General features: G+C 38.9%; 1 protein-coding gene across 1 annotated transcript in view; it reads left to right on the forward strand.

Annotated features, from left to right (window-relative positions):
* LATS2 (large tumor suppressor kinase 2) overlaps positions 1 to 5,649 on the forward strand; it is a 161,758-nt gene extending 156,109 nt beyond the window's left edge. The window contains exon 8 of the mRNA XM_064275357.1: positions 4,693 to 5,649. Coding sequence (XP_064131427.1) covers positions 4,693 to 4,740 — 48 coding nt within the window. The 3' untranslated portion in view covers positions 4,741 to 5,649. The remainder of the gene's footprint in view (positions 1 to 4,692) is intronic.
* The last annotated feature ends 6,408 nt before the right edge of the window (positions 5,650 to 12,057 follow it).

The raw sequence follows: 12,057 nt of genomic DNA on the forward strand, positions 1-12,057 counted from the left end.
GGCCACTTGCAAGCTTTTAAGATTCCAGGCACTACGCAACGAACTAGGAGGTAGAAAAGAAGCACTAAACATGTTATTAAGCCAATTAACTGGGATGTGTCATGAAACCATGACCCGAAAACTCCAAACCAAAGAACCAAATCCATTAAGGTGTTTGGCTGTACATAAGCAGCATCAGCAGCTACTCTTTTTCTTTTTTTGTCATTGTTGTACATATGTGTATCACACAACTTTTGCCAATTCAACTTTTTACAGAGGTACAACTTCTTGATAGCAACCTAAATGTCTGTGCAACCCTACTGTTCTGGATTGAATTCTGTCTCCTCAAATTTGTGTCAACTTGGCTAGGCCATGATGCTCAGTATTGTGTGCTTGTTCACCATTTTGTGATCTGATGTGATTTTCCTATGTGTTGTAAATCCTACCTCTATGATGTTAATGAGGCAGGATTAGAGGCAGTTATGTTAATGAGGTAGGACTCAATCTACAAGATTAGGTTATGTCTTGAGTCAATCTCTTTTGAGATATAAAAGAAAGAAGTGAGCAGAGAGGAAAGGGACTTCTTACCACCAAGAAATAAGAGCTGGAAGCACAGGGTGTCCTTTGGACCTGGGGTCCTTGTGCTGAGAAGTTCCTACACCAGGGGAATATTGATGACAAGGATCTTCCCCCAGAGCTGACAGAGAGAGAAAGTCTTTCGCTGGAACTGGCACCCAGAATTCGGACTTGTAGCCTCCTAAACTGTGATAGAATAAGCTTCTGTTTGTTAAAGCAATCCATTTCTGGTATTTCTGTTATAGCAATACTAGATAATTAAGACAGAATTTGGTAGTAAGGTGCTGCTCTAACAGATACCTAGAATGTGGAAGTGGTTTTGAAGTTAAGTTATACATAGAGGCTAGAAAAGTTTTTAAGTGCCTAATAGTAAAAGCCCCTGTTGCCTTGGAGAGACTGTTGGAATTATAGATGTCAAAGGCAATTCTGGTGAGGACTCAGAAGGTAGTGAGAAGAGCTGTAACACCAGAGATGGCTGAGAGGGCGAGAAGCAGCAGCAGAGAAACAGCAGCAGCAGAACCAGCAGACCAGCACTAGATGGCACAGGAGCCAACTCACGGAGCAAGAGAGCTGAGTGCCTTTGTGGGAAGGAGGCTTCCTGGAGGAGTGGCGTGTCTTGGGACACTTTTCGGGGAAGCTAGGTTTGCCGACCCACAGAGCAAGAGAGCTGGTCGCCTTTGGGCCTAGGCTTACTGGCAGAGTGGTGTGCCTCTGGACACTTACTGATAGAGCTAAAGAGCTTTGGAACACTTTTCTAAGCAGGGCAAATGCTGCACGTGCCCAATGGCCTGAGAAGCTGAGAGGCCAAGGAACCAGAAATCCAAAGCTGAAAAGACAAGGAGCGTAGGAAACAGAGGTGCTTCAGTCTCAAAGGATACAGCCACAACCTCTGAAGTCTCAAAGAGTGGAGTCATGGACTCTGGGATTTCAAAGGGTGGGGCTGCAGCCTCCTAGGTTTCAAAGAGTCAGATCTTCACCAACTCAGTTCTGGAATGTCTGGGTGCCTTTCATGAGTGCCAGCGGGATGGGCCCGGATCTGCTGCCCAAAGCGGAGGGGGCAGGGCTACCATGGTCAGTGGGCAGAAGGATGGGGCTGCCTGGGCTGAGGGGATAGGGTCAACACTTAGATGGACTAGGAGAATGGGGCCCCCAAATGCAAGAGAGCAGAGTTGCCATTCCAGTGGGTGTGGAAGGCAGAGCTGAAGCCCAGAGCTGAAGGACCTCCACGAAGAGTTTGGAGAGTATGACCAACACCCAGAGTCTGGAGGTCAGGGCCAGTGCTAAATGGTCTCAGAGAATAGAGGATTATTTTCAAGATTTGAGAACGAATGTAATGTATTATGCTGACTCACTTGGTGCCTATTATTCCTTCTTTCCCTCAGATTTCTCCCATTTGTCATGGAAATGTCTAGCTCGTGCCTGTTCCACCATTGTACCTTAGAAGCAGATAACTTGTATTCTAGATTTCACAGATGATGAGAAACTCTGCAGAAGATGGGATTTTGGACTTGGAGTTGATTTAAGACTTTTGGGATGATATGATGGGGTGAATGTGTTTTACATGTGGCAAGGGCATGAATCTAGGGGGCAAGGGGTGGAATGTTATAGATTGAATTGTGTCCTCCAAAACTGTGTATCAGCTTGGCTAGACCGTGATTCCCAGTACTGTATAGTTGTCCATCATTTTGTGATCTGATGTGATTATTCTATGTATTATAAATCCTAACCTCTATGATGTTAATGAGGCAGGATTAGAGGCAGTTATGTTAACCAGACGGGGCTCAATCTACAGGATTAGGTTGTATCTTGAGTTAATCTTTTTTGAGATATAAAAATATTGAGCAGAGATGAGAGGGATCTCCTACCATCAAGAAATAAGAGGCAGAAGCAGAGCGTGTTCTTTGGACATGGGGCCTCTGTGCTAAGAAGCTCCTAGACCAGGGGACGATTGATGACAAGGACGTTTCTCCAGAGCTGACAAAGAGAGAAAGCCTTCTCCTGGAACTGACACCCTGAATTTGGACTTCTAGCCTCCTAGACTATGAGAGATTAAATTTTTGTTTGTTAAAACCATCCACCTGTGGTATTTCTGTTATAGCAGCACTAGATAACTAAGACAATACCTAAGAGTAACTAAGACCATACCTAAGAGTGGAATAGCTGGATCATATGGTAGTTTCTGAGGAACCACCACACTGTTTTCCACAATGCTTGTACCATTTTGCATTCCCATCCAGCAATGGATAAGTGTTCCAATTTCCCCACATTCTCACCAACAAGGGCTCTTTTTTGGGGGGCGGGGGGGAGGGTGGCGGGGGGAAGTTTTTGATCACTGATTCAATCTCTTCACTTGTTATGAGTCTGCTGAGATTTTCTATTTCCTCTTGAGCCAGTCTCAGTAATGTGATGGTTAATGTTATGTGTCAACTTGATTAGGCCATGATTCTCAGTGGTTTGGCAGACATTTTGTAATCATCCTCTATTTTGTGATCTGATGTAAGTAGACAGTTAGTTGGAAATGGAGTTTCCTTAAGGGTGTTGCCTGCATCCAATACATACAGATGTCCTGGCAAACTCTGTCTGTCTCTCTCTCGATCCTGCATTCATCTTGTCATCCTCCAACCTCTGGTTGTTGGGATGTGATCCAGCAGCCTGCCACCTGACCTGAAGGGACAGTTTGTCAGTCTCGACAACCACATGAGTCAGGAGAAACCTCCAGTCTGAAGCCTGATCCATGGATTTGGGACTTGCCAGCATCCACAATTGTATGAGTCCTTTTCTTGAAATAAATCTCTCTGTGTGTACGTAGGAGCCCTGGTTGCATAGTGGTTAAGTGCCAAAAGGTCAGCAGTTCAAACCAGCCACTCTGTGGAAGAAAAATGTGGCAGTCTGCTTCCGTAAAGATGTCACCCTTGGAAACCCTATAGGGCAGTTCTACTCTGTCCTATAGGGTCTCTATACATTGGAATGGGCTTGATGGCAACAGATTTGGTTTGTTTTAGTTTATATATACACTTCACTGGTTTTGGTTCTCCAGAGAACCCAGCCTAAGACAAGTAGGTTTTGTGCTTCTAAGAATTTGTCCATTTCATCTAGGTTATTCAGTTTTTTGCTGGAGAGTTTTTCATAATATTCTGTCATAATTCTCTATATTTTTATCAGGCGAGTTGTAATGTTTCCTCTCTCATTTCTTATTTTGGTTATTTTCATCTTTTCTGTTTTCTTTGTCAGTCTAGCCAATGGTTTGTCAACTTTACTGATCTTTCAAATAACCAACTTCTGCTTTTGCTGATTCTGTATTATTTTTCTATTTTTTATTTTATTTATTTCTGGTCTGATCTTTGTTATTTCCTTTCTCCTGGTAGGTTTAGGCTTAGCTTGCTCTTCTTTTTCTAGTCTCTCAAGTTCTAGAGCTAAACTGTTGATTTGAGATCTTTCTTCTTTTTTCATGTAGACATTTATTGCTATCAGTATTGCTTTTGCTTCATCCCATAAGTTTTGCTATGTTTTGCTTTCATTCATTTGACTCTAAGAAACTTGTGATTTCTTTTTTGATTTTTTCCTTGATCCGTTGGTGGTTTAATAGTGTGTTGTTTAATTTCCATACATTTTTTTTTTCTGTAATTGATATCTATCTAGCTTCACTCTGTTGTAGTTGGAAAAACTACTTTGTATGATTTCAATCTCCTTAAATTTACGAGACTTGCTTTGTGACCTAACATGTGGTATATCCTGGAAAATAATTCATGTGCACTGAGTAAAATGTATGTTGTGCTGGTGTTCACTGAAGTGTTCTATACATGTCTCTTAAGTCTAGTTTCCTTTTAGTGTCATTCAGGTCCTCTGTTTCCTTGCTGATCTTCTTTCTAGATAGTCTGTCCAATATTTAAAGTGGTGTAGTAAAGTCCCCAATTATTATTATTGTGCTATCTATTTCTCCCTTCAAGTCTATCAGTGTTTGCTTTATATATTTAGGTGCCCTGGTGTTAGGAGCATACGTACTTGTATTATTAAATCTTCTTGATGAATTCACACTTTTATGACTATATAATGTCCATCTTTATCTCTTCTAACAGACTTTGTCTTACAGTCTACTTTTTCTGATATTACTTTTTGATCTTACATTTTATTTTATAGCCCAGCTGCACTGAAGGCATTGGCAAAAAACACGACTTCAGGAATTGACAAAATATTGATTGACACGTTTCAACAAATGGATGCAATGCTAGAAATGCTCACTGTCCATGCCACAAAATTTGGAAGACAGCTACCTGGCTAACAAACTAGAAGAGGTCCATATCTGTGCCCATTCCAAAGAAAGGTGATCCAACGGAATGTAGAAATGATTGTACAATATCATTAGCATCACATTCAAATGAAATTTTGCTGAAGACAATTCAAAAATATTTGCTGTAGTGTATCAACAGGAATTGCCAGAAATTCAAGCCGGATCCAAAAGAGGACGTGGAACCAGGTATATCATTGCTAATGTCAGATGGATCATAGCTGAAAGGAGAATACCAGAAAGATGTTTACCTATGTTTTATTGACTATGCAAAGGCATGTGACTGTGTGGATCATAACAAATTATGGATAGCATTGCAAAGAATGGGTATTCGAGAACACTTAATTTTGCTCATGCAGAACCAGTACATAGACCAAGAAGCCATCATTTGAACAGAACAAGGAGATGCTGCATGGTTTAAAAACAGGAAAATATTGTATCCTTTCACTATACTTATTCAAACTGTATGCTGTGCAAATAATCTAAGAAGCTGGAATGTATGAAAAAGAACGCAGCATCAGGATTGGTGGAAGACTCATTAACAACCTACAACATGCAGATGACACAACCTTACTTGCTAAAAGTGAAGAGGACTTGGAGCACTTACTAATGAAGATCAAAGACTGCAGCCTACATATGGATTACACCTCAACATAAAGAAAACAAAAATCCTCACAACTGGGCCCGTAAGCAGCATCATGATAAATGGAAAAAAGATTGAAGTTGTCAAAGATTTCATTTTACTTGGCTCCACAAGCAATGCCCATGGAAGCCTCAGTCAAGAAATCAAACAATGCATTGCATGAGGCAAATCTGCTGCAAAAGACCTCTTTAAAGTGTTAAAAATCAAAGATGTCACTTTGAGGACTAAGATGTGCCTGAACCAAGCCATGGCGTTCTCATTTGCCTCATATGCCTGTGAAAGCTCGACAATGAATAAAGAAGACTGAAATAGAATTGATGCATTTGAATTATGGTGTAGTCAAGAATGTTGAATATACCATGGACTGCCAGAATAATGAACAAATCTGTCTTGGAAGAAGTATAGCCAGAATGCTTCTTAGAAGTGAGGATGGCCAGACTATGTTTTACATACTTTGGACATGTTACCAGGAGGGACCAGTCCCTGGAGAAGGAATCGTGCTTGGTAAAATAGAGGGTCAGTGAAAAAGAGGAAGACCTTCAATGAGATAGATTTATACAGTGGCTGCAACAACGGGCTCAAACATACAATGATTGTGAGGATGGCGTAGGACCAGGCATGTTTCATTGTGTGGTACATAGGGTCGCTATGAGTCAGAACCAACTCTACAGCACCTAAAAAAAAGCAATGGTAATTTGTGTACAAGCCTGTAGCTCCTACTAGACTATGAGTTCCTTGGGAGCAGGGATCGAGTTATATTTTTCTTGTGTCCTAGGGCCAAGCAGTGTGTTGTTGTTCACATACTTTACAACACCATAATTCAAAGGCATCAATTCTTCTTTGGTCTTCTTTATACATTGTCCAGCTGAAAACGCCATGGCTTGGGTCAGGCGCACCTTAGTTCTCAAAGTGACATCTTTGCTTTTTAACACTTTAAAGAGGTCTTTTGCAGCAGATTTGCCTGATGCAATACATTGTTTAATTTCTTGACTGCTGCTTCCCTGGGCGTTGATCGTGGATCCAAGTAAAATGAAATCCTTGACAACTTCAATATTTTCTCTGTTTATCATGATGTTGCTTATTGGTCCAGTTGTGAAGATTTTTAATTTCCTTTTGTAGAAATGGAGTCCACACTGAAGGCTGTAGTCTTTGATCTTCATCAATAAGTGCTTCAAGTCCTCTTCACTTTCAGTAAGCAAAGTTGCGTCACCTGCACATCATAAGTTGTTATTGAGTCTTCCCCAAATCCTGATGCCAGGTTCTTCTTATAGTCCAACTTCTCAGATTATTTGCTCAGCATACAGATTGAATAAGTATGGTGAAAGGATACGACCCTGACACACACCTTTCCTGATTTTAAACTATACATTATCCCCTTGTTCTGTTTGAATGTCTGCCTCTTGGTGTTTATACAGGTTCAGCATGAGCACAATTTTAAGTGTTCTGAGATTCTTATTCTTGGCAATGTTTTCCATAATTTGTTATGATCCACACAGTTGAATACCTTTGCATAGTCAATAAAGCACAGGTAAACATCTTTCTGGTATTCTCTGCTTTTGACCATGATCCATCTGACATTAGCAGTGATATTCCTGGTTCCGTGTCCTTTTCTGAATCTGGCTTGAATTTCTGGCAGCTCCCTGTTGATGGACGGCTGCAACAACTTTTCACATAGTAAACCCCAAAACCAAACCCACTGCCATCGAGTTGATTCCTACTCATAGCGACCCTATAGAACAGAGTAGAACTGCCCTGTAGAGTTTCCAAGGAGTGCCTGGCAGATTTGAACTGCAGACCTTTTGGTTAGCAGCCGTAGCACTTAACCACTACACCACCAGGGTTTCCTTTCACATTGTAGGCACTTGCAAAATGTTTGCTGAACAAATGAATGAAAATTAATAATTGTTAATGGCTCTTCCACTCTGTAGTCAAACAAAGGGCTCCTGCCCTTATTAAATATGACCTTGGGCATATTCTTTAAACTCTCTGAGCCACAGTTTTGTTATCTGGAAAACGGAGATAACAATAGTATCTATTTCAGAGGTTTTTTGGGTAAGGATCTGAGTTTAATTCTCATGGAATTCAAATTTCTTGATTCCTCGAAGGTTGAGGTGACACACCCAAGCCATCCCCGAGAGATAATCTTTGAACCTTGATCTTTGAGAAAATTGGTTTCTAAAAGTCACGTTTAACTTAAACGATAATCTAGACTAATTAGTAAAAATGTTTTGCCTTGGGCATTGTGCTCTTTTGAAAGAATTACCTATGTGCAGTTTCAACAGAAACTCCAAGGATCAGACTAAAACTATAAATATATATATATATACATTTCAGGATAAATCAGTAATTATTTTTTCTTCAAGGCAATGCTATATGGAATCTTACTGACCACAGATTGTTTAACTAGCAATATACAGAGTGGTTTACCTATGAAGTTTTATTAATTTATTAAGCTATTAAAAAAATTAGTTACTGAAATAGCTGATTCTTACATTAAAGGAAATAATCAGATTTTAAATAAGTTTAGATATTGTAACTCTTGAGTTAGAAGTTTCCACTGGAAACTTCTGGAGTGTAAGAATAAGGTGGAGTATAAGAATCTAAGTATTCTCGAGTATAAGAAGTTTCTGTTGGAAATTTCTGAGTATAAATAAAAGCTGGAGTATAAGAATCTGTAAAGGATCTGTTAAAGATCATATTAAGCCAATAACAGAAATTGATTGAAGCTTATTTAATATACAGTTTTCATATTAGGGTAATAACATTTTGACTAACCCCCAAAAAACCAAACCCAATGCCCTGGAGTCACCACTGCGCAGTCTCAGTGGCCACTTGACAAGACTGTAAGGTCGCACCCATTCTCACTGCTTGCTGCAGAGATTGGCTGATTCTCTCCATCTTTGGAAAGCAGCTTGTAGAGAAAATATGTGGAACTTCAAGGGTCAGAGTCCAGGATGTGCGTTATCTTGTAACACCACCCCCTGTGGTGAAGTCCTGAAAAACAACTTACAAGAGAGAGATGCAGGATGCCAGCCCCATTATGCGGTCCTGAAAAACATGTAGGACTTTGTGCATCACAGGCTGCACGTGTGGTTTGTCTTGTAACATCACTGATGGGATACAGCCCCAGATCAACGGGCCTGCTATTCCTTGCCTTGAGGCTCTCCGACCGTCCGTCCCTGTCTCAGAAATACTCTGGTCAAGCATTTTCAGGGAGTTAGCGAAGTAAAAACTATCTAAAGACAACAAAACTTAAAAATGGACATGGTTAACTAATTACTACTAATAAAAACCTGGGGAGAATTCATTACAAAATAATGCAAAATAAAGTCAACTAAAAAAAAGACTTTAGACAAAATATCTCTAAACATAACAATTAAATCTATTTTCAAAGATATAGCATATAATAATCTTGACATATTTTTATAATACCATACTGTCAGGAAATACCAAGATTATCAAGTCTCTAAACACCTGAATATTAATAAAACTATTTAGGTAAACTCCGTGAATTCCCAGTTAAACCTGGCTTTGATGGTACTAGATTTAAATTAAGAAAGAAATTTGTACTGATAATATTATGCTCTTATTGTCTAATACCAGGCAAAACTTAAGAGGAGATACTGATACATAAATTTTAACCCAAAGAAAATTAGTCACTTCTTTTGATTTGACGTGTAACTCACAACACAATAAATAAACCTTTTTTTTTTTTCCTAGTATTTTTCCCCTTACAAAGCAAGGAACAAATCTCTCATGGCTTTTCACGAAGTTTCAAAGTTGTCAGGAGTATATCTATCATAGGTCACCTAGAAACAATACTTGGATAGTTACTTAACCGAAGTGACAATAAAGGATTTTAAAGGTAAAAAACCTTAGTTTTTTCAAAAGCCATGAGGCTTGGTTTTCTTAATCTAGAACATGAAAGTCAATATAAACTCAGCTTTTCCTAATGAGACACAGAACCCTTTGCCTTCCAAGCAGGTTATAAAAAAAAAAAAAAAAAGGTAAAATTAACCCTTCAATTCAGTAATTAAAGAAAATGTCATTTTAACAGAGGGAACCAAATTATTATCTTTATGTACTCTTTGATACTTAAGATCTTAAAAAATCTCCTAAATTAAGCCATCAAACTTTAGCCTGGACAGATAAAAACTTTGACCACATTAAATAAATTCTTTTTTTCTCTTTTTTTAAATAAAACTTTTAAACATTGTCACATATCCCTTATAATACCTTTTAAGTGGCAAAATGAGCACATTCATTAGCAGCCCCAAATATATGTATCTCCTTTCTGTGGCATAATAAAAAGCCGAAGTTCATAAACTTAAGTTATAATGAATTACCCATTAACTCAATTTAATATCAGTAAGTTACTTAGAGATTTCCCAATTATTTTTAATTAATCCTATATACCACAAAACATAATCACTGTTGAAATAAATTTCATCTAAATATTCTAAACTTCGTTTAAACTTTTACCATTTCCCATATTTTTCCCAATCTAACCTTAGCTCTTTTAAGATTTTATCAACTGGTTTTTTGGAGTGAAAAAAAACAACAAAAAAAAGTCTCTTCATCCATATCCAATCCATTGATACGGATATAACCTTAAGTCTCCGGCCAGGAGCGAAAGCATTTTCCCCGTTTCAGGTGGGTGTTTTTCTTTGTGATTTTTTATCTTTTGACTTTTTTAAGTTTCTCTGCAATACAGAAGACTTGTTTACAGTTCTTTAACGTTAAGAATCCACCCAATTTCTGATAATGTTATTTTTATAGCATTTTTCTTGTCTTAACCCCATCAATGTCTACCTTAATTATCCTATTTATTAATATCATTAAAACATCTCCCCCACTTGAAGGGGTCCCTCGACTCTTTCTTTACTATTCCCTTGGTAAGTAGTTTAGCCTTCTCTTAAACATAACCTTTCTTTATAGATAAACCCATCAAATCTTACCTAACCTACCTAGTATTTTTTATCTAAGTTTTGTCTTATACTTCCCTTTTTTCTCATTCTGGAACAGCCAGGTTGTTTTTTTCTTTTTTCACTGTAGGACAAAATGACTATCTTTTCTTTTAACAAAACACATTACATATACGCAGTCTAATCTACGTTACTTAAAATTCTTGGAAACTGCTTTTAGGCTAACATAATACAAAACATAAAAACTTTAGTCAGAACAAATTCACTTTCATTAAGTCCTGATAATATTAAATCAAAAAACCAAACCCGTTCCTGTCAAGTTGATTCCGACAGAGTAGAACTGCTCCATAGAGTTTCCAAGGAGTGCCTAGTGGATTCGAGCTGCCGATCTTTTGGTTAGTAGCTGTAGCAACTAACCCCTACACCACCAGGGTTTCCCCTGGTAATATTAAAAAATAAAAATTAGGACAATTTAATTTATATAAGCGCTCATTTATCACTAAACCAATCAGAATAAAGCTTTTTGAAAAAACATTATAATCTAATTTAATAATACCACCCAAAGGTAGGAAAACATTTCGTTTTCATAACCCTATCTTCTTTTTTTTTTTTTTAATAATTTTTATTGAGCTTTAAGTGAACGGTTACAAATCAAGTCAGTCTGTCACATATAAGCTTATATACACCTTACTCCATACTCCCACTTACTCACCCCCTAATGAGTCAGCCCTTCCAGTCTAACCTTTTGTGACAATTTTGCCAGTTTCTAACCCTCTCTACCCTCCTATCTCCCCTCCAGACAGGAGATGCCAACAGACTCTCAAGTGTCCACCTGATACAAGTAGCTCACTCTTCATCAGCATCTATCTCCAACCCATTGTCCAGTCCCTTCCATGTCTGATGAGTTGTCTTCGGGAATGGTTCCTGTCCTGGGCCAACAGAAGGTTTGGGGACCATGACCGCCACGATTCCTCTAGTCACAGTCAGACCATTAAGTCTGGTCTTTTTATGAGAATTTGGGGTCTGCATCCCACTGATCTCCTGCTCCCTCAGGGGTTCTCTGTTGTGCTCCCTGTCATGGCAGTCATCGGTTGTGGCCGGGAACCAACTAGTTCTTCTGGTCTCAGGATGATGTAAGACTCTTGTTCACGTGGCCCTTTCTGTCTCTTGGGCTCATAGTTGTCGCGTGACCTTGGTGTTCTTGTTCTTCATTCTCCTTTGATCCAGGTGGGTTGAGACCCATTCATGCATCTAGATGGCTGCTTGTTAGCCTTTAAGACCGCAGACGCCACATTTCAAAGTGGGATGCAGAATGTTTTCATAATAGTATTATTTTGCCAATTGACTTAGAAGTTCCCTTAAGCCATAGTCCCCAAACCTTGCTCTGCTGACCTTTGAAGCATTCAGTTTATCCTGGAAACTTCTTTGCTTTTGGTCCAGTCCATTTGAGCTGACCTTCCGTGTGTTGAGTATTGTCCTTCCCTTCACCTAAAATAGTTCTTATCTACTAACTAATCAGTAAATAACCCTCTCCCACTCTCCCTCCCTCCCCCCTTCATAACCACAAAAGTATGTGTTCTTCTCAGTTTATACTGTTTCTCAAGATCTTATAATAGTGGTCTTATACAATATTTGTCCTTTTGCATCTG

The sequence above is a fragment of the Loxodonta africana genome, chromosome 23 (assembly GCF_030014295.1).
Source record: "Loxodonta africana isolate mLoxAfr1 chromosome 23, mLoxAfr1.hap2, whole genome shotgun sequence".
NCBI classification, from domain to species: Eukaryota; Metazoa; Chordata; class Mammalia; order Proboscidea; family Elephantidae; genus Loxodonta; species Loxodonta africana.